Here is a 19,966-nt window from a genome sequence, read left to right on the forward strand (position 1 = left end):
CAGTCTAACTAGTGTTTACCAACAGGGAGTTATCCCGGATGTAAGAAATCATAATTTATCTGGACGGAGCATAAGAACACACATTTTTTTTTTTTAAGATTTTTTATTTATTTATAAGACAGAGATAGAGACAGCCAGCGAGAGAGGGAACAAGCAGGGGGAGTGGGAGAGGAAGAAGCAGGCTCATAGCAGAGGAGCCTGACGTGGGGCTCGATCCCATAACGCCGGGATCACGCCCTGAGCCGAAGGCAGACGCTTAACCGCTCTGCCACCCAGGCGCCCCAAGAACACACATTTTTAACAATCCCCTTTGGTGCATATCATTCAGCCAGCTGAATCCTAATCCAGGTTAGGTATTTGAGAATCTGAATACCTAAACCCTAAAATCAAAGCAAACAAACAAAACACACGTTCTACAAAGAATGGAATATTTTTAGTTGTTTTATCCATATCCTTCAACAAAGTAGGGATGGGTTTCCTATCAAACACTTACCCCTTCCAAAGAAAGCCAAGAAACTGAAATTAATCTAACTTAAAAAGCCTCTCTCTCTGTCACACAGATGTACATACACACGTATACACATATACAGAATTGACGGTTATACCTTATTATGCACAGGATAACTACTATAAGCTATTACATTCAGGAATAATATCTTGCATATTTCATAAGCTGAAAGTCTTATCCTCTAGACGTTCAAAGAATGGTTAATAAATTACAATTTTTGAAACAAATACCTATGGAAGCACCTATCGGTGTTTGAAATGAGAGAATCTGTGCAAATAAATGTGTGAAATAGATTGGAAATAAGTAACTAAAGTTGATTCTGCCCATTTAATATATCTGAGTCCTACCAAATTATTAAAAATATAAATTTTACTAGGTAAATGATGGTTTTGGATGTAAATTGGATTATAAAAATGATGGATTATTCATAGATATGGAAAAGACCGTGAATATTATGTATTTAAATATTCTACTTAGGGTAGTAGGAAAACATCTAACATTTATGCTATTTATGTATAATTTATATCCTCCAATTTCCTCTACTCCTCCAAAACTTGAGAAAGCTTACAATAAAAGAATAATACAAAATAAGGTCACTGATAAAAGATAGGAGATAATTACAAAAGCAATGCTTTGAACATAGAGAAGAGAATGAAAATGTTTGTGAAAGTATACGAGCCTAAGTTAGGACAGTTATTGAGAGTGGAAACAAACATCTAACATTTAATTTCCTGGCAACTAAATCAAACTAGGAAATATGAGAGGATTATTTATTCTCATTCTTTAGGAAGAGGCAGAACATTAGTTTATCTGGATAGAAAAACTGGTGGAACTAAACTCAAAGAGAACTTTTTCTATAACATAGCATGTGGCATCTTCAATGTCAAGTTTTAAAAAGATGTCAAAATCTCTTTATATAATTTTATCTTATATTTATAATATTCTATTAATGGTCAGGTTTATTTACTATAAAACATCAAGAAACTAAATCAGCTCAATAAACTTTATCATCGTTCTGGCTTCAGGATTTATAATCAGTCACTTAATTTTTTATATTACAAATATTTTAAAAATTAAAATATATATGTATGTATATATATATATATGAAGGCAGATATCATCTCCAACCAAAGCCCATTAATCATTATTGAGCCTTGTCATCATCCTGTTCATTCTGTCCTGACTCCATAAGCTCATAAGCTCTGTGGGCCAGTATTAGCTCTAAAACACGGCAACCAAATCCTACTCAATAATTCAGATAGTCTCTTAGACGATCTTTGTCCTTCATGTCTTTGAGCATAGGCCCTACATTTTATAATCACCCATGTTATGTGTCCTGCTTCCCAAAGTAGAGGTTAAAAAGAAACAAACAAAAATGTTTAGAGAGCCTTGCAGTTGGGTATATGCATATGAGTCAGACTCTACCAATCAGTTGTCCAAGTGAGACTCGAATTCAGAAGTGAGCAACCAGAGGAACCAACTGTACATAGGGGGATGCATTGTTCACACAAGCGCCAGGCAGCCAGGCAGACATATTTGTTTCTATAATTGTCAACAAACACTGGCAGAACGTGTAGCATCCAGTCTTGAGTTTTATAGCATTGTTTTTTTTGTTTGTTTGTTTCTGTTTGTTTTTTTCAGGCTTGGTTTTTGAGTTTCTCCTATTGCAGCCACAATGGTATGGTTGGGCACGATTCTTGTCTGTAGAGCTACAGATTCTGACTTTGAGCCTTCATGAGACTATGTGCTATATTAATATTATTTAATAAAATCTTTCCCTACTTAAGCCTTACAGAGTAGATTCTCCTTTCCTACATCTAAACTTCCTGATGGATAAAGAGTCCTAGCAGATTACAGTATAAATATTACCAGCCTTGACTGATACGCTATGCTGAAATTACTCCCCCTCACACACCTTATGTACAAATGCTTATGGTAGGTCATATAAACCCGATCTAATCTAAGCATATGTTGGAGATTTAGAGAGCTCATGTCAATGTGTTACATTTGTCCATAAAATGAGTTTTCTTATATAGCCATAATTTTCCACATCAAGAAATTTTGATCCTGACTACTTTTTATCTCTGAAAGTCAATTTCCAGTTTATTCATTATGATGTTAATGTGTTTAGTACATTAATGTATAAATTTATTGCATTATCTGTACAAGTTTCTACTGACTGGAGATTGTGGGACCTGTCATCCACCATAATCATGTGAGCCAATTCCTTAATCAATCAACAAAACAAACATATAGATATAGGTATGGATGGATATATATGCATATATATGGATATGAAGCTATATATAGGAACATATATATATGTTCTGTTTCTCTGGAGGATTTTGACCAATACAGATTTTGGTACTGAAAGTGGTTCTAGCAAAATAGAATTGTAAGGATGGGTTTTCTTAATTTGTACGAGGCTATCTGAAATTGGCTTTCTAATCAGATTAGATTTGAAGTTGCCAATGACTTTAAATTTCCAGTAGTAAAGAGAGTAAAATAGTCCATGATGTGATCTGGCAATAGAGACATACAAAATGTTACCACTGGATCCCCTAATCAAGCACTTGTAAGAAGCGAGGATCTGGGTAACAATGTATACTGTACTTTCAAATATTTTGCTCAAACTAATGAATTTATATTACGACACTAGCTGGCTGCTCTTAACATCACTGGACAAAGTAAGTAAAGTAAAGGATGAGTTTTCCAGGATCTGAATTCCCGAATAAAATGTTACATAAATCACCTGAACATTTCTATTTGTGCTTTGAAGGAGACCCTCATGTCCTCCAACCACAGAGCTAAGACTGCTGAAAAATAAAATATAGAACCTCATCCTTTGCCTAGCTGAATTACAATACAAGTTGAACTTCCAGGCTCACAGCTGTTTGAGTGAGAACATTAACTGGGAAGAAACGGGATCCTGAAAGGGAATATGGATGTGTGGGAAGAACGTGATAGAGCTGGGAACACCAAATCCCTAAATTTGATGATTCTTCTTTCCCAGTGGAAGAAACCTCTACTCCCTTCTCAGGAAATTAACCCTGCGTTGCCTGAGGAAACAGCAACGGACTCCCTTGGGGAAGCTGCCATCCATGACAATGGCCAATTCTTCTTAGGACCCCCACCCTTAACAACGCTTTTTGCTTCTAGAACTGTAACTAGACTTAAATCCCAGCAGGCCCCTAAAGGTGAGGTGGAAAATGTAACCCACTACTCTCCAAAAGAAGTACTTGAGTTTTCTAACTTACACAGATATAAATCCAGAGAACACGTATGGATTTAGATACTAAAGGTGTGCAATAATGGTGGAAGGAATATTAAGTTGGATCAAGACAAACTTTTTAATATAACCTCAACAACAAATAACATTTAAAAAACTAAAATTTTATGTGTGCTTATAATTCTATTAAAGTTGATAAAGTTAATATCTATTATAATAGCATATCAATGATATAATGAAAATCCAACTATACTTCTTTGAAAATAGCTTATACATATATCCAACTTAAATTTTGCTAGTATAATTCTATTCATCATTCATATTTAGTGTATACATATAAAAAGTACAAATTCACTAAACTTTTTTTACATATATAATTAATCCCTGTGACTTTGATACCTTGTATCAAAGTTTATTATTATTAGCTTGTATCAAGCTAAATAAATACATGTATGAAAGCATAGATAGGTAGGTTGGTAGATAATTAAATGGATAGATAGATCAATATATAATGCATTATTTTGTTAGGGTATATTTAAAATGCCTAACACTGACAGAGCTTATGAAGCAATAAACTTGGATTACTCTATGCTTATCAAAACATATTTTGTTAATTCACATTTGTGCAGCATTCATATAGTAAGCTATTAGATAATCTGTTAAGTAGTCAAACAGGAATTCTATTCCTAATTCAATGAAAACAAAGTGAAAAATTATTCTGAAAAGCAGGCTAAACTTCCTTCTCTCTCTCTTTTTTATATACACACGGGTATTTGATGTTTTCTGGCTATGTTTTAGGTCTGAGTGAACAGGAATAACTGTTCTTTTTCGTATCTTCTGATGTGACACAGATTACCATTGTCAACCCCCTTTTTTTTCCTATCTAAAGGTCTCACTAACATTAATGTACTCCCTTGAAAGAAAGTGTTTCAAAAACAAATTCTGAAACTCAACATTCCTATATTAACCACTAAATATAATGGTAGTTTGAAAGGTATTGTAGATACTTAGATATCTTTTCTAAAAATAACAACATATATTTTAAATTTTAAAACAAGAAATGGATAATTGGAAAATTGTATTTAAAATGTGTCATTTTCTGATACATTTTATGGCTTAAGTCTCTGAAGTGTAACTTTGCAATCACTTTACTGCTATTTGTGCTGTGACTAGTTTGTCCATTTTTATTTCTCACAGAATTTAAATTAAAAATCATCATTTTCATATTTGTGAGGTCCAGGATTACCTTTAAGTTGTAACCAAAATAACAGAAGATAGAGAAGTCACATCATTTTCTGAGAAATAAAAAAAAAAAATTTTTTTTTCCTCTGTTGCATTTTTGGCTGCTATTTTATAATACTTTTTAGATTTAGTCAGCATTTTTGAAGCTTGTGCAGATTAGAAATCTCTTAAGAAATGCCCTGACAGCAAGAAAACCCATGCTATCTTCTATTCATAAAAATGATCATTCTGGAGAGGTACTTTCCTTCAGCAGCACTTGGAAGCTTGTTTATATAATGTAGCAGCAGAATGAAATTTTCAGAGAAATTAGGAAAGTACAAAAATATTTAAAAATATGTAATGCTTACCCACAGAAAAATTATTAATAGGAAATTCTGTAAACATACGAATATTACTGGCATAGCAAATAGAATTGTGAGTGCAGAAGTAATTCAGTTCCTAATGGAAAGAGAATGGAATTTAAGAACTACATAATTTAACCTACAACAGTATGCAGAAAAGTCAGGAAGAAAAATTCCCCAGCTACTGCTGGAACTTAACACATCTTGTAACAATATTCTGGATGATGATGTCATGGACTACTTTGGCCTCTACCCATCATGAGGTTGCCTGAGCTAACAAAAAAAAATGTTTCCTAGTATAGTCAGGCAAACAGGGAACGAAAAGGAAATTCTGACTTACCCCAAATGTCCTCCCCAACTATTTCTTTATTGTGCCTCTTAGATATCATAAATACAGAAAGTATCAAGTTAGATTTTATAGCCAGTAAATGTTATTTCCATACCTCTACCCGTATATAATAAAATATGTTTATTTCAATCTGTTTTTATTTATTCTCATTGTTATTGCATGTTTGCTTAATAATTAAAATTATTATACAGTATGCACGTATCATACTTTCAAATTAACAATCTAGCCCTTATATATTATCTCAGTCTCTGCCAAATGTAGACATGTCCTGCTGTCATGTTATTTCTTGTTTTATGTACCTTGCATTTCATGAGGCTTTTAAAAAACTCATTTTCATTCCCTTAGTCCTTCAAGTATCATATTCTCTAAGGCCATAGGCAAAATCATTGACTAATTATTGACATCAAGTCAGAATCTTGGTTGAATTAAAAAGAGAATTTCTACATCTTTTGAATTAAAAATTAGGACCTAGAAACCCATGAAAATATACAAGTATCTTCAACACTTAATATATGATGTCTTTAATATTGATAAAACTATATTATCCATGTGCTTAAGACTCACTGAAATGAAAAAAAAATTCTACCTAATGAGTGGAAAGAATTTCTTTTTTGAAAGAAGTAAAAATGCTTTGAATGAAAAGAAAATGAAAAATATCAAAATAAGTTATCAGTAACATGCCGACATTTATTTATGGTGTGTAGCTTCACACTGAAATTTAAATTCCTCGTGGCCCTGGGCTTCTTGATATTTGGTGCAATTAAAAATAGCTAATGGGGTTTTGTCATTTTGCTTTTTGTCGTTATTGTTGTTTAGATGGCTGCTGGTGTGTTAGCTGGTTTACTGATGATTTTTTTTTAACTGCAATGGGAAAATGCAAAAAAAAAAATGAAATTAAGTTTGGAGCAGCTAAAGGACTCTTATGCTCTAGTAATATTATCACCTTCTATTAATATATTGGATTTCTCTCAGGAAACTCAAGATCCATTCAATATTTCTCATAACATTTGGGGCAAGTAGACAAAGGGGAAATGGAATGTCAACCTATATAATAGGGAAACTAAAAAAAGAAGTAAGGAGCTTTATAGAGATTACTGTCTCTAGCTGAAAGAAGACCAAAAGCCATTTCTCCTTTAGCTACTTTGGCCCAGAGTGGGTGAAATTCATGCTTATATTTTTACTGCCATTTGCTTTGGAATACTCCACAGTATAAAAATGAGCTCAGCATAAATGATAAATATATCAATACAAATATCTCATGTTAAGATGAATATATTGGGTCATTTCCCTTAGGAAGTTAATTTGTACTACTTCTGATGAAAAGCTGCTCATCTTCCTTATTACAAGATGGTTATTTTATAACACTTTAATATAAATGCCTGACCTTTAGAAATCTAGTTCTTTTGGAGAAAATCCCAGATGTGCTTACAATTAGAATCAATGTCGAATATTTTGTGTTGCCAGAACACTAATTAAATTCCTACACATAACCTTTTTCTTCCTGAAATGCAACATTTAGTAAATCATTTTATAATTATGCAAACATTGCTTTGCATAGTGTTTGCATTTTAATGAGTTTGGAAGAAATCACAATTTAGAATGAAATCAGAATCTGAAACAAAAGGTGTTGTACTAAAGCTAAAAAGCTACCCTCTAATCCTCATGACACATACTACTTTCAGTGAGGCTGCAATTCCTTTGCCATTTTAAAGTTCCATATTTTCTGTTTATTTTTCTTTCTGTTTTTGAAGAAGTTTCAATAGAAACCCTCAAAAGACAGAATAAGAATCTTTCAGAGTGAAGAACAACTGTCCTCTTTCCCACAGATTTTTCTTCAATATTACCTCTCAAATATGTGTCCATGGCTCCTGTCTTACATTTGTTAGATGAGCCTTCAGTAAGCTCAAAGTCTAAGGATCAATGTAGGTGGAAATAAATTCCCATCATAATCACTTTGATTTCAGCAGTATTTCAACCAGACACAAATAGAGCAGTACACTATTAACAAGAGTAAATGTATATTAATTGTTCAATTAAAGAAAATTTTTGTGACAGAATAATTACTTAAAATATTTGAATTTCTTAATTTGTTAAACATTTTGATCTCACACCCATTTCCTGTTCTTTAGAATATACTCAGTATATATGAGCCTCAAACTTGCATAAGAGAATGTTATAAGTAAAGACCTGGCTCAAGTTGTGGCATGACTTGTGAAACATTTGGTATCTCAGTTGTCTAAGCCTTTTGCTAAATTTTCTGTGCCAGACTGTGCTTTGTAAAATAAAATGTAAGAACAAATAAATAGGAGTAAAAGATATTATAGGACAAGCAATATCACATGATGGATATACCAATGACAGATACAAGCATGCACATATATGTATATGCATGTGTGTATATATATATACAATTAGCAAAGACAAACATCTTTAAATACATCACTGCCAAGACATTAAATTTGTAGTCACAGTCAGTTCATTCATTTAACTCATCTACTGATCTCTTATTATAAGATATCTTTTAAGTGTAAACATGAAATAAAAATACATTTAGACAAATAGAAAATGGAGAATTCATCACAGCAGAAATGCTTAAAAGAATTTGCTAAATAGGGGCGCCTGGGTGGCATAGAGGTTAAGCATCTGCCTTCAGCTCAGGGAGTGATCCCGACGTTATGGGATCGAGCCCCACATCAGGCTCCTCCGCTAGGAGCCTGCTACTTCCTCTTTCACTCCCCCTGCTTGCGTTCCCTCTCTCGCTGCCTGTCTCTATATCTGTCAAATAAATAAATAAAAATCTTAAAAAAAAAAAAAAGAATTTGCTAAATAGTGATTATCATACATATGGTAAGAGAAAGCCATTTGAACGCTGGAGGTATAGGAAGGAAATAACAATACAAGAGCAAAATGCAGGTGAATCCAAATAAATATTATCTATATAAAATGATAACAATAATGTCTTGTGCAGTTTTAAGTATATGTAAAACAACATATTCAAAAATATGCCTATCTGGAGGGTTAAATGTGGTAAAAGTGTGTAAGGCCTATGCATTTTCTGGAATGTGGTACAAGTACTAATTTATATCAAAATATGTTAAACCAATCAAAAATGTTTTAATCTGTAGGGTGAGCATGTAAGAATAGTAAAAGTATATGTAAACATCAACTTAATAGAGGAATAAACGGAATAAGAAAATACTTAATCCATCCAAAAGAATATAGGAAAGGGGAAAAAAAAGTAATATAGAACAAATGAAATAAATCGAAAACAAACCATGTAGGGATATATTTAAACCCAAGTATAAAACAATTATATTAAATATAAATAGACTAAAATATTCAAAGAAAAGACAAAGACAAAAGTAATATTAGACAAAGGAATATCCCAAAAATAGGTATTAAAAAGGAAAATATGTCTATTTTATAAAAACATGATTTATAGGATAAAGTTTTGAGAATACATAACATAGCTCAACATAACACAGTTTGAGCTACACAACACAGCTCAAATTAAAAAGGCAAAATTTTAGAAGAATTACTTGGAAATAATTTTTAAAAACACACAAGGGCCTCTAACTTGGTTATATTGCATGTGTATATATGTATGTACACATGCATATATGTGTATGTTTATATCTATGAAAACATACAGGGAAACGAATCCAACATTTTACTACACATCAAAGCCATATGGGAGTCTGGTGTACAGACTGAAACATTTTTGTTCTTCAGAATTACTTTCAAATTTGAATGTTACACCTCAGGTGGCACCTAAAAATCTCTCTTCCTGAAAAAATCTCTTGAGATTATACATATCCCCAACGTGATATGAAAACCATAAGAAAAAAAATTTAAAGAATATACAGAACTTGTATTATTTCTAAATATCCAACTACTATTCTAAAAGAATTATCATATGCTAAGCCACTATGAATCCAAAATTCATTACTTTTGCCCTCAATGCACACATTGCTAACAAATTACAAGAAATTATTACAAATTATAAAAGCCCTCACAGTAGGGATTTTTCTCAGCAACTTTCCCTTGAGCCCACCAGTAGCCACTAGTAATCCTCTACAGTTAAGAAAATTATAAAATAATAATAATAATAATGTCGTTTCTCTCTATGTTTTCAAAATAAAAAGGAAAAATATACCAAAAATCAATTATTGATGACCCTATTTTGTATTAATGATGTAGTGACACTGGAAATTAACAGCCAAAGTATAAACAAAATTGCCAAGTAACTTAGAAATCTTACCTTTAAATGCTATATTGACTCATAGACAAAGTTGGAAATCAAGCATGAAATAAGTCTGCTTAGAAAGCAGTGAAACATTAAAAAATATATATATATAAAAAAAAGTAAACCCTGTATAACAAATTTCTAAAATACAGGCAAAATAATACTCGGAGTAAAATCTATAGCCCCAAAAGTTCATCATTAAATAACAAAATAAATTAAAGATTACAAAGAAAAAAAAAATTAAAGAATAAAAAGAGCAAGACCTTGTGATGTTTCTTAAAGCTAAAGAAAGGAATTCTATTATTAAATGTGTAAAATATTAAATATGAAGCAGAAATGAGAATTATAGGTTTATGAATAGTAAGGTTCTTAAAAATAACAATTGTATTAAATTCTAGCTAATCAGAAAACACAAGACAACACACACACATATAAAAAATCAGAATAAAATTGAGAAATTAATATTAAGTCAGATAAAATTATTAAAATATAACAACTGAAATTTAAAGCCATTAATATTAATAATTAAATCAAGTCATATACATTAGTAAACTGACTCAATAAAACTCTGGAAAGTGATGAGAAATTTATAAAAAGAACTACTCTTCCTAAGAGTAATATTTATCTTTTTTATTATTAGCAATAATAAGAAGGAATTTTTGCATCCTTTCAGACCATTTTATTTTAAATATTTCAGGGTACAGAGTAAAAAGGAATGTTTTTCATGTCTTTGTATAAAATAAGCATAAAAGTGTAAGACTGAAAACAAAACCTTTAAAAACACATATAAAAGAACAATTTGTGAGTGGATGTATATATTCAAAAGTATTTAAAAATTATAAAAGTAAATAAAAGTAAATGTTACTGTGGCTATTATGCAATATTATTACTTCATCTCCTCTTTTTAAAATTTTTAAATTAGAAATGTAAAGATTCTACCTTATTATCTATTTAATACCAAGCCAACGCCATGTGGAATGGTAACAGAATCTAAAGTCCCATGAAATTCAGGAACAAGAAAATCATGTCCACTATAACCATTAGTATTGTACTTTATCTGAGAAATGTGACAAAATGGTATCAACATCACCATAAAACCAAGTAAGTAAATAAGAAAAAAAAAAAAGAGAGAGAGAGAGGGAGAAACTACCCTTACTTGCAGATAATACAATTCTCTCCCTGGAAGTAATAAGTGAAACTGCCTTTAAATTATAAGGAATTGTGAGAAACAAATAAGACACTTGCAATTTAAAAAAGAAGGATAAAGATCCTATAAAGTTATTCCAAGAATTTCACATTGTACATACTCAACCCTTGTTATTACTCCAAGACATGAAAATCAAAATGGGATATGATTTTGCATATCACATTGGGAAAAAATTAAAACTTAATACTTGGTATGGTGAATGTGTAAGAAAAAAAGTATTTTCACACACTGCTGTTGAATTGTAAAAGAGGACAGAGAACTTTGTGGTACAAAACAAAGACAAAAACAATCAAATAAAAATCCACATATATTTCTTTTGATCTAGCAATTCTATTACAGGTTTGGTGCATTCATTTAAGCAAATACTTTGAAGCCCTTAAAGGTGAAGACATATTATCTATCTTATTGATATACAGTGATATTCGTAATTTATATATAAGTAAAAAAAGTTATGCATCATACATATGTACATGAAACCCAATATTAATTTTTTATAAGGGAGATTGTTTTTTCCATGACGTAAGTAAGGAGCTGACAAAGACAAAAGGAAAGCATTTGTAGGGCTCACCTCTGGGAATTTAGGGATGGTTGTTCTATATTTCAGAATGGCCTATACTCCTGTACTCCTAGAGACAAGATCAGGTCCCTGGTGATGTCTTCCTGGTTTACTAAAAGAACCGTGTTATGTTTCTTGAGAAACCAGGCCCATTTCCGTGAAGAGCCAAATTCACAGTTTACTGAAGTGGGAAACCCTGTCCCTCCCCTGATTATAGATCTGTCCTGGCTTAAGATCCAAAACTGTTGAATATGACGCTCAATTTGACATGATCCTATAATATGTCTCAAAAGCTCTGGGAAGACCCAAAATGTGATGGAGTTTTATGAAGAGAGACGATGTGCATGCAGCTCTGATGAGAGCCTGAACATGCTGGCTTAGAGGACACACGCACAAAAAGGAAGTGGATTTAAGGCACAATCTCGATGACTAAATTAAAACAAACAAATGGGAAACATTTCTTTGGAGAAGGACTAAGGTTGTCACAGTAAAATTTATAGAAAACCACGAATATAAGCACCAGGCTTACATAACAGCTCCTAATTCCTCCTCTCAGTTATATATTAAATAAGAGAATACTATATATGAAATAAAAATCAATTACGTAAGATAGAAAATTAAGGCTGATATTTTTGTGTTTTTAAAAGATCACAATACAAAATGAAATACTCTGTAAATTTATTTTCCGTAAAAATATCTGTGAGGTCGTAACAGAATTGATAATTATGAAGGCCAAATTAATTCAGCTTCTATTCAAAGCAGGAAGACAAGAAGGTGGAAGGAAGTGTCTGAGGGTAAATTCCAGCCACTGGTGTCAGTTTTTAACACCCAGTGTAAAGTAGTTCAGTTCTTAAGGGGATGGGATAGTAAGAGGCAGTATGATCACTGGAGTGGGTGCTCTGATAAACACCAGAGACTTAGCTTTTCTGGACATAGTAGAAGTAGGAATGTGTCCAATAGTGTTTCTCTTTGTATACCACCCTTTTTTCTGTCCCTTAGGGACTTTAGAATGCTTTGGGGAGAATCAAAATAAAACATGCATGACTTGATAAGGGAAAATGGATTCATAAAATTCTTTGACTTTCTTCTGTCAGTTCCAGGTTTAACACAGAAACAGGGATGAAGTGGGCTTTCCGTGGACCCCAGTGAGCTCTGTCAACAAGAGCTCACCGAAGTCCGGAGGTATGCACATACTCAGACTACCTCAAACTGGGCATGTCATCTGAGATATAAGCCAATACATTAGAATACTGATAATCAGGCATCGATAATTAAAGGGACCTGCGCTCCAGCTGAAGCACAAATTTGACTGAAACATACTCGAATTTCTACAGGAATAGGAATTAACAGATAGAAGAAAAGGAAGTCTGTGCAAAAAAAAAAAAAATGCGTAAGATTTGAAAATGTTTCTATTGCCAAGGTAACTGAGACTTTAAAAAGAAAAGAAAGTTGTCCACTGGGAGGGTAGAGAACTACAGAGCTGTGCAAGTCAAATTTACAGACTATAGCAGAGAAAGAGTTTTCTTTTAAGATAGGGGCCCTCACTATGTAAATCAGTTGAAAAGTAGGCAGGCTGTCAAAGAGTCTTAGCTCAAGCCCATTTTAAATAGGGAAAAGCTAGGCCTAATTGTATAGAACAACTCGGATCTGCCTGCTAATCAAACCGCTTCCTAGCCTCTCCCTGTTACCAAGACAACTATAAGAGGAAAAGGAGAATTTGGTAACTTAGGTCAAGAGCAGGAGAAACCCAAAATATCTGAAATAAAGACAAAGATAATTCTATATAAGAAATTATCCTACTAGCTTAGAGCTCTTATTTTGACTATAAACCATAGAAACCAGCAATGTGGAAAGTGTCAAACTGACAAGGAAAAAATTAACTAAAAATAAATAAAATTTTGATTCCCTTCCTAAAATATCATAGATAGGAATAACAAGAGAATTGCAAAAAGGCTACTGCCTGAAAAAAATCCACTGGAATTACTCCCAGATTTTAAAATCTTTGGGGAACTTCAGATAATAGCACTGGAATTAAATTCAAATCATATTAAGATTGACCCAAGTATATGGCTTTACCATATGATGGCATCACCTTACTCCAGGAGTTAGTGGTCACCAGGAGATTAGACTAGATGGGTTCCTCATGATGTACTGAATGCCAGTACACACCTGAAGCTGAATTTTACATTTTCGTATCCATACCAACCCTCTTCATGAGTATGATAACGGGTTAGAAGAGTGGTAGGTTTTCTAAGTGTGGTTCATGATCCAGCAACATCAGCATCACCCAGACCTACAATCACTGAATGAGAAACACCTGAGGCAGGGCTGACACGTTGCGGTTTAACATCCAGGTGATTCTCATGAACACTAAAGTTTGTGATCTCCTGGGCTAAATATACAGGGATAACATTTAACCTAGAAGTTTGCATATAAGGCTAAAATACCCCCAAAAGATGATGGGATAAAGAAAGAAGTAATTACACCTCATATGAATAGTATGGTAACACCTTATAAATCTCTATAGGAACCATATGACTTCATAGATGGAGGTGGTAAAACTAGGTTAAGGGGAAAAAAGAGGGGGGAGAAACCGAATGGAAGGGGAGAAAAGGAAAGGAGGAATAAAAAATAAAGGGGAGGGGCGCCTGGGTGGCACAGCGGTTAAGCGTCTGCCTTCGGCTCAGGGCGTGATCCCAGCGTTATGGGATGGAGCCCCACATCGGGCTCCTCTGCTATGAGCCTGCTTCTTCCTCTCCCACTCCCCCTGCTTGTGTTCCCTCTCTCGCTAGCTGTCTCTATCTCTGTCAAATAAATAAATAAAATCTTTAAAAAAAAATAAATAAAGGGGAAAGAAACTAGGTAGAAGAGGAGAGACTGGATAGAGGAAGAATCCAGATGAAAGGAGAGAGAACTGACACAGGGAGAAGCCAGACAGAGGGAGAGAAAGGGGTGGAGAGGAAAGGGGGCACAGGTTTTAAACTGCTCCCAAAATATTCTGCTTTCAGTGGGATTAATTCTGCAATCTTGGGAAAATCGAGACTGATCAATTTTTTCACATGTCACTGCATGAAGAGTTAGAATGTAGACTGAATATTTAGATATGAGGAAACCCACAGAGGTCTTTGCAATTCAGTAGAAAGAGAGACTTTATAGAAGATATAGGCCTTCCTAATAATATAGGCTTGTAAATATTTTTTTTAAATATTTTATTTATTTATTTGACAGAGAGACAGCCAGCAAGAGATGGAACACAAGCAGGGGGAGTGGGAGAGGAAGAAGCAGGCTCACAGCAGAGGAGCCTGATGTGGGGCTCGATCCCATAACACCGGGATCACGCCCTGAGCCGAAGGCAGACGCTTAACCGCTGTGCCACCCAGGCGCCCCTAGGCTTGTAAATCTTAAACTGCATTTAATTTTTTATTCCCAGCTGAGGAGTGAGTCATACCAATATCTACTATATATCAATGAGTGCTACATGTGGTTTAGCTATATAGTGTGTGTATATATGTATTTAATGATCATATAATTTATAGCCAATATACAATCTTGATATATAAAATGATAGGGTGCTCATTGATTATGTGTGCACATATACATACGTACATATACACACAGATTACACAAATATCAAAGGACGTTTTCTCTTAGTAATGGTATTAAGAGGAGTTAAATTCCATTTCTTATTCCATTTTATGTACAGCTGATGCTTAATATTATATTTTCACTGAATTTTGGAGGATAGCCTACGTTTACAAAACAGGTGTATATACATATTTGTTTTTCCCTAAGGCAGATACCTTTGTTTCAACAATACTAGCACATTTAATGCTATTTTATTTTTCCTAAGAACATGTTTGAAATGTGAAATGTGAAGTAATGGGACAAACTTTTTAGCCAAGCTTACCAGAATTCGTACACTCAAATATATTTGCATTAAAAAAAAACAAAAACAATCTGGATAGCCATACATTTATTCCTATAACATCACCATTCTATCCTTAGACCTTATCTTTTTAAATTGCTTCCAAAACCTTCAGGATGTTACTGTAAATATCAAATAGATAAAAATATTTTTCATTTTAAGATGGAAATCCAAATAACGTTTGGAGTTGATTGCCTGCTTAATAAAAGCGGATATCAAGTTGCACAGAACTTTATTTTTCATTATTTTACTTAAAGTTAGGTGTGACTTAAAAGTGAAAATATTATTTTCTTCTGTGTGGCCTCCATACCGCTTTTATAAAGCAATTAAAGAAGTTTTGAAATGATTATTAATAATCATTTCAATGTAAGACCAAGCATAAAATCTCAAAGAACCTAAATTTAAATGCTTAATTTCTGATATTTTTATATCAAAAGATGCCTTTTACTACATAGCCACTGTGAGTATCATCTTCTATGACTTTACAGAGGATATAGTATGTTTGTGGTTTTATGGAGTTTTTTTAATTTTACTAATGGAGCATTAAGCTGACCTGGAAAATACTGAAATTAAGTTTCATTTTTAATCTAAGCACTCAGTGTGCTTGGCAGCCAAAGAGGAGGTTGAAGGGCAATACTGTAGCTGTTTAGGTGAAATTATTGGGAGGTTAAGGCTGCCTGTTTTTCTCCTCAGACCTTTGACATATATATCATATTCTCTATGGTTCAGCCTGGCCTTTTTAGCCTCATTTGCATGAGCCAAGGCTGTGTAGTCAGCAATGTAATTGTCCAAAGAAACAATCCTATTAGTCCAAGTTCTTTGCTAAATGAGAAAGCAGACTACAATACCAATCATTAGATACATTTGAGATACGTTAAATGTATTAACATTATCCACTAGAGAATTTGATTTCTCAGAAATACTTGCATGTAAATCCTGGGATACATTTCAGAAGAAACAGCCACTTAAATGTATACCTGTTGTTCCATTTTTGCAGGACACAGAGTTAGAATCTTCAATTTCTATTTTACAGATGTTTCTTTCATATCTTTGCAGACAGCTACAGTTGCAGTTGTACAAATGGACCAAGCAGAGGCCATGCACTGATGTACTCTGGTTTCTTAAGCAATCCTAAACACTGACAATATAGAATGGGTCCATGTAAACAAGAGAACAGCTGCATCTGCAACATGCAAAAGCAAAAAATCCAATTAGTCATAAAATTTAAATATTTATCACATATTCACTTAAATACACAGGATAGCAATACAATAAATATGGTTGTGGGGCACATTTTTAAAATATTCTTATAGAAAATGTGGATACTTGGCGATACTTAATATTGCTTATTGTGCAGAATGAGTAAAAAGAACTTTGGCAAAAGACAGACCTAGGCTCAAACACAGGTTCTGCCACTTAATTGCTATGTAACCTAGGAGAGTGTCATTAACTCTCCTGAGGCTAACTGACAAGGTTTAGTGTTTGTCAGGATTTTTGTGAAAATCTGCAGTGTGAGTGCCTGACAATTAGCTTTTTTTTATTGCAATATAAATGTGCAACATAAACATTTGAGCGTCAAGGCATTTATTTCAAAAATATTTATCCTGAATAAACACTGCCAGCTACACAACTATATAAAGAGCCAGGCTGACCCACCTGAAGTTCCTCTTTTTAGAAAGCATTGGTCGAACTAGATAACGACCTTTTGTGTGATCCTGCTTTTCCCTTCCCGCTTTCACTTCCGCTGGCCCGTGTGTTTTAAATTCACCAACAAGGTGAATCCAAGAAACTCTAGGCACCACACCCTCCATATCAATAAAGCCACAACTCTAGGTCGGCTCTCTCTTTACCTGTGATGCAACCTGTGTGGCCTGCCCTGTGTCTTCCGGAAACTGTGGTTTAAAAAACAAAAAACAAAACAAAGCAAACAACAACAACAAAACCAAAAAACTTTTTTTTTCACTGCGGGGAGTTTTTTTCACTGAGGTGCATCTTAACAATCGTAATAAAAACCACAGGAGACAGTCCTGCAGCAACACTGGATTGGGGAAACGCATGTAAGGGCTCTCCAGAAGTTACCACCCGCCCAAGTGAGTGCGCCAGACGTTCCCAGCTGGTAGGTGAGTGTCCCAGGCATTGGCAGCCCCCGACAAATGAGTGTCGAGTGCCCCAGGCATTCCTAATCGATAGCATCACTACCAATAGGCGCACAAAGCAAGTTTGAAGTATTTAACATCATGCCTAAGAAAAAAGGGTTTTTAATTAATAACAGTTTCTATTGAAAGTATTCATTTATTCATTTCTATATTCATTCCATAAATACATATTTGCATTTTCTATATGACTGGCACTGGTCTAAAAATATTGAACAAATATTCTTGGATCTTCTCTACAGGCTAGGCACTGGTAAAGTGGATTATGAGATGCCATTTTATTACGTTATACACTATATAATATGCACACATTTATTCCTTTGAATATTGTATATACATGCACATAAAGCATCAGAAAAAGAACACGTAAGGTGAGAACAAAACCTAAGTCATAGAGATAATCTTTGGTCTAAAGTAAAATATTGTGATTTTAAAGTATCCTTCACCAACTATTCAAAGGGCACTTAAGATAATCATATAAACATGTCACTGAGTTGAGAAGGGCAATGTCAAATTACTTTGCTTGTTATTATTAGTGAAAATTAACCTACTGAGCCTAAGTCATTACACTCATAAATTTATATGATTGTAGGTGTTTGGAGCCAGCAAGAATGTTAAAGGTCAATTAGTTCAAACCTTTCTTCTTGCAGTTGTGAGAAACTTAGCCATTTAATGCAATTTGCCAAGGATCACTGAGATATTAATGGCAGTCAGTATAGTTGATGCTTTGATATATTCAAAGCACTGGCCTTGGAATGGGAACCTTGGTTCTAATTCTTCTCTAACTTATTTAGAAGTTTTTGTGCCCTGTTTTTCTTATCTGTAAAATTATCAGTACTACATCTATTTCATAGAAGAGATTTAGAGTGTTCATTACTGGGCAGTTAAGTCTGATACTAACCATATTATATGTGTATATGTTTACTTGAAATAAAGTTATTGAACACAGGCATGGAGGCCATAAATGGAGACTGCTTATAGTAGTTTCTTATTAGAAATTCAAGTAGGATGATATGATTTTCCAATATGGTTAACAAATTCTAATACATTTCTGAATAAAACATAGTGTGACCTTGATAAAAACATAAAAGTTTCATTCCTAGAAAATTCAATGATTATTAAAATTTTATAAAAAATATTTTGTGTCAGTGCGTAAAATGAAGTTGATATTGGCTCAGATATTTATAAAAAGGTTTTATATCCACATTAATGTATGTTGGGACTTTCGGAAATTGTGCAAACCATGGAACACTTTTTGTGTTGTTGTTCATGGAACTATTCTGTGCATTGAAAGATTTATAACATTCATCATCCACCACTTACCTGCTAAATGCCAGCTGTTTCAACCAATAATACTGAGTATTAGAATGACCCTAGAATCCAAAATGTCCCCAGAATGCAAGACCATCTCTTTGAAAATTGTTGACCTAAATAAATTTCTCCAGCTTACTAAAGCACTCACCCAAACAAGTACAAGTCTGTGGAGCATTTTGTCATTCCAATTAATAATATGCATGTAAATGCTGGTATATACGCACATATGGATATCTAGTGCTACGATAAATTGCCATTAAATTGAAAGCTTTTCAGTGACAAATACATCAGTTTTGTTAGAAAAGAAAGTCAAGAAAATTATAGGGATCTACATATATTATTTATAATTTTAAAATGTTCTTAAAATTTCATAGAACTTTTATTTTGAGAAAATAAATTGTACTAAAAGACTTCATCAATGTATTACTAACTTTATTATCAAATATGCCAACTTTATTATTAAATAAACAAATTTGAATTGTACTTAAGTTTGAGACAAGATTGAAAGAACAAAGCAAAAACACGTCAGTTGAAAATATGATCTCATATATAAGTATTATGATTTAAATTTTTTCATCATTTAGTTTTTTAATGGAAAAATATTCTCGCAAGAGATGCAATTAAGGATATCACTCTACCTATTACCCTAAATCCTAAGATTATGATCCATATGCCTGATATACAGTAGATGCTCCATTAATATTATTTGATGATATAATCATCACATGTATTTTAAAATTGAATTATGCTCAAGAGAAAGGTCATCTTAAAGGTTTTGAATAAACAGCTTCATGAAATTCCACGTCTTAGGAGATAATTTGAAAAGTAATGCAAAAAGGTTAGACCTGTAAAAAGCTATTTAGATATAATGAAGTAAAATAAAAAATCTGGCCCAG

The 19,966-nt window shown here is 33.3% G+C and overlaps 1 protein-coding gene across 1 annotated transcript in view; it reads right to left on the reverse strand.

Moving 5' to 3' along the window:
• The window catches only part of EYS (eyes shut homolog), a 1,484,071-nt gene that overhangs the window by 1,318,129 nt on the left and 145,976 nt on the right, over positions 1-19,966 (reverse strand). The window contains 1 exon segment of the mRNA XM_034648271.1: positions 16,581-16,786. Coding sequence (XP_034504162.1) covers positions 16,581-16,786 — 206 coding nt within the window.

Source organism: Ailuropoda melanoleuca, chromosome 19 (assembly GCF_002007445.2).
Source record: "Ailuropoda melanoleuca isolate Jingjing chromosome 19, ASM200744v2, whole genome shotgun sequence".
Taxonomy (NCBI): domain Eukaryota; kingdom Metazoa; phylum Chordata; class Mammalia; order Carnivora; family Ursidae; genus Ailuropoda; species Ailuropoda melanoleuca.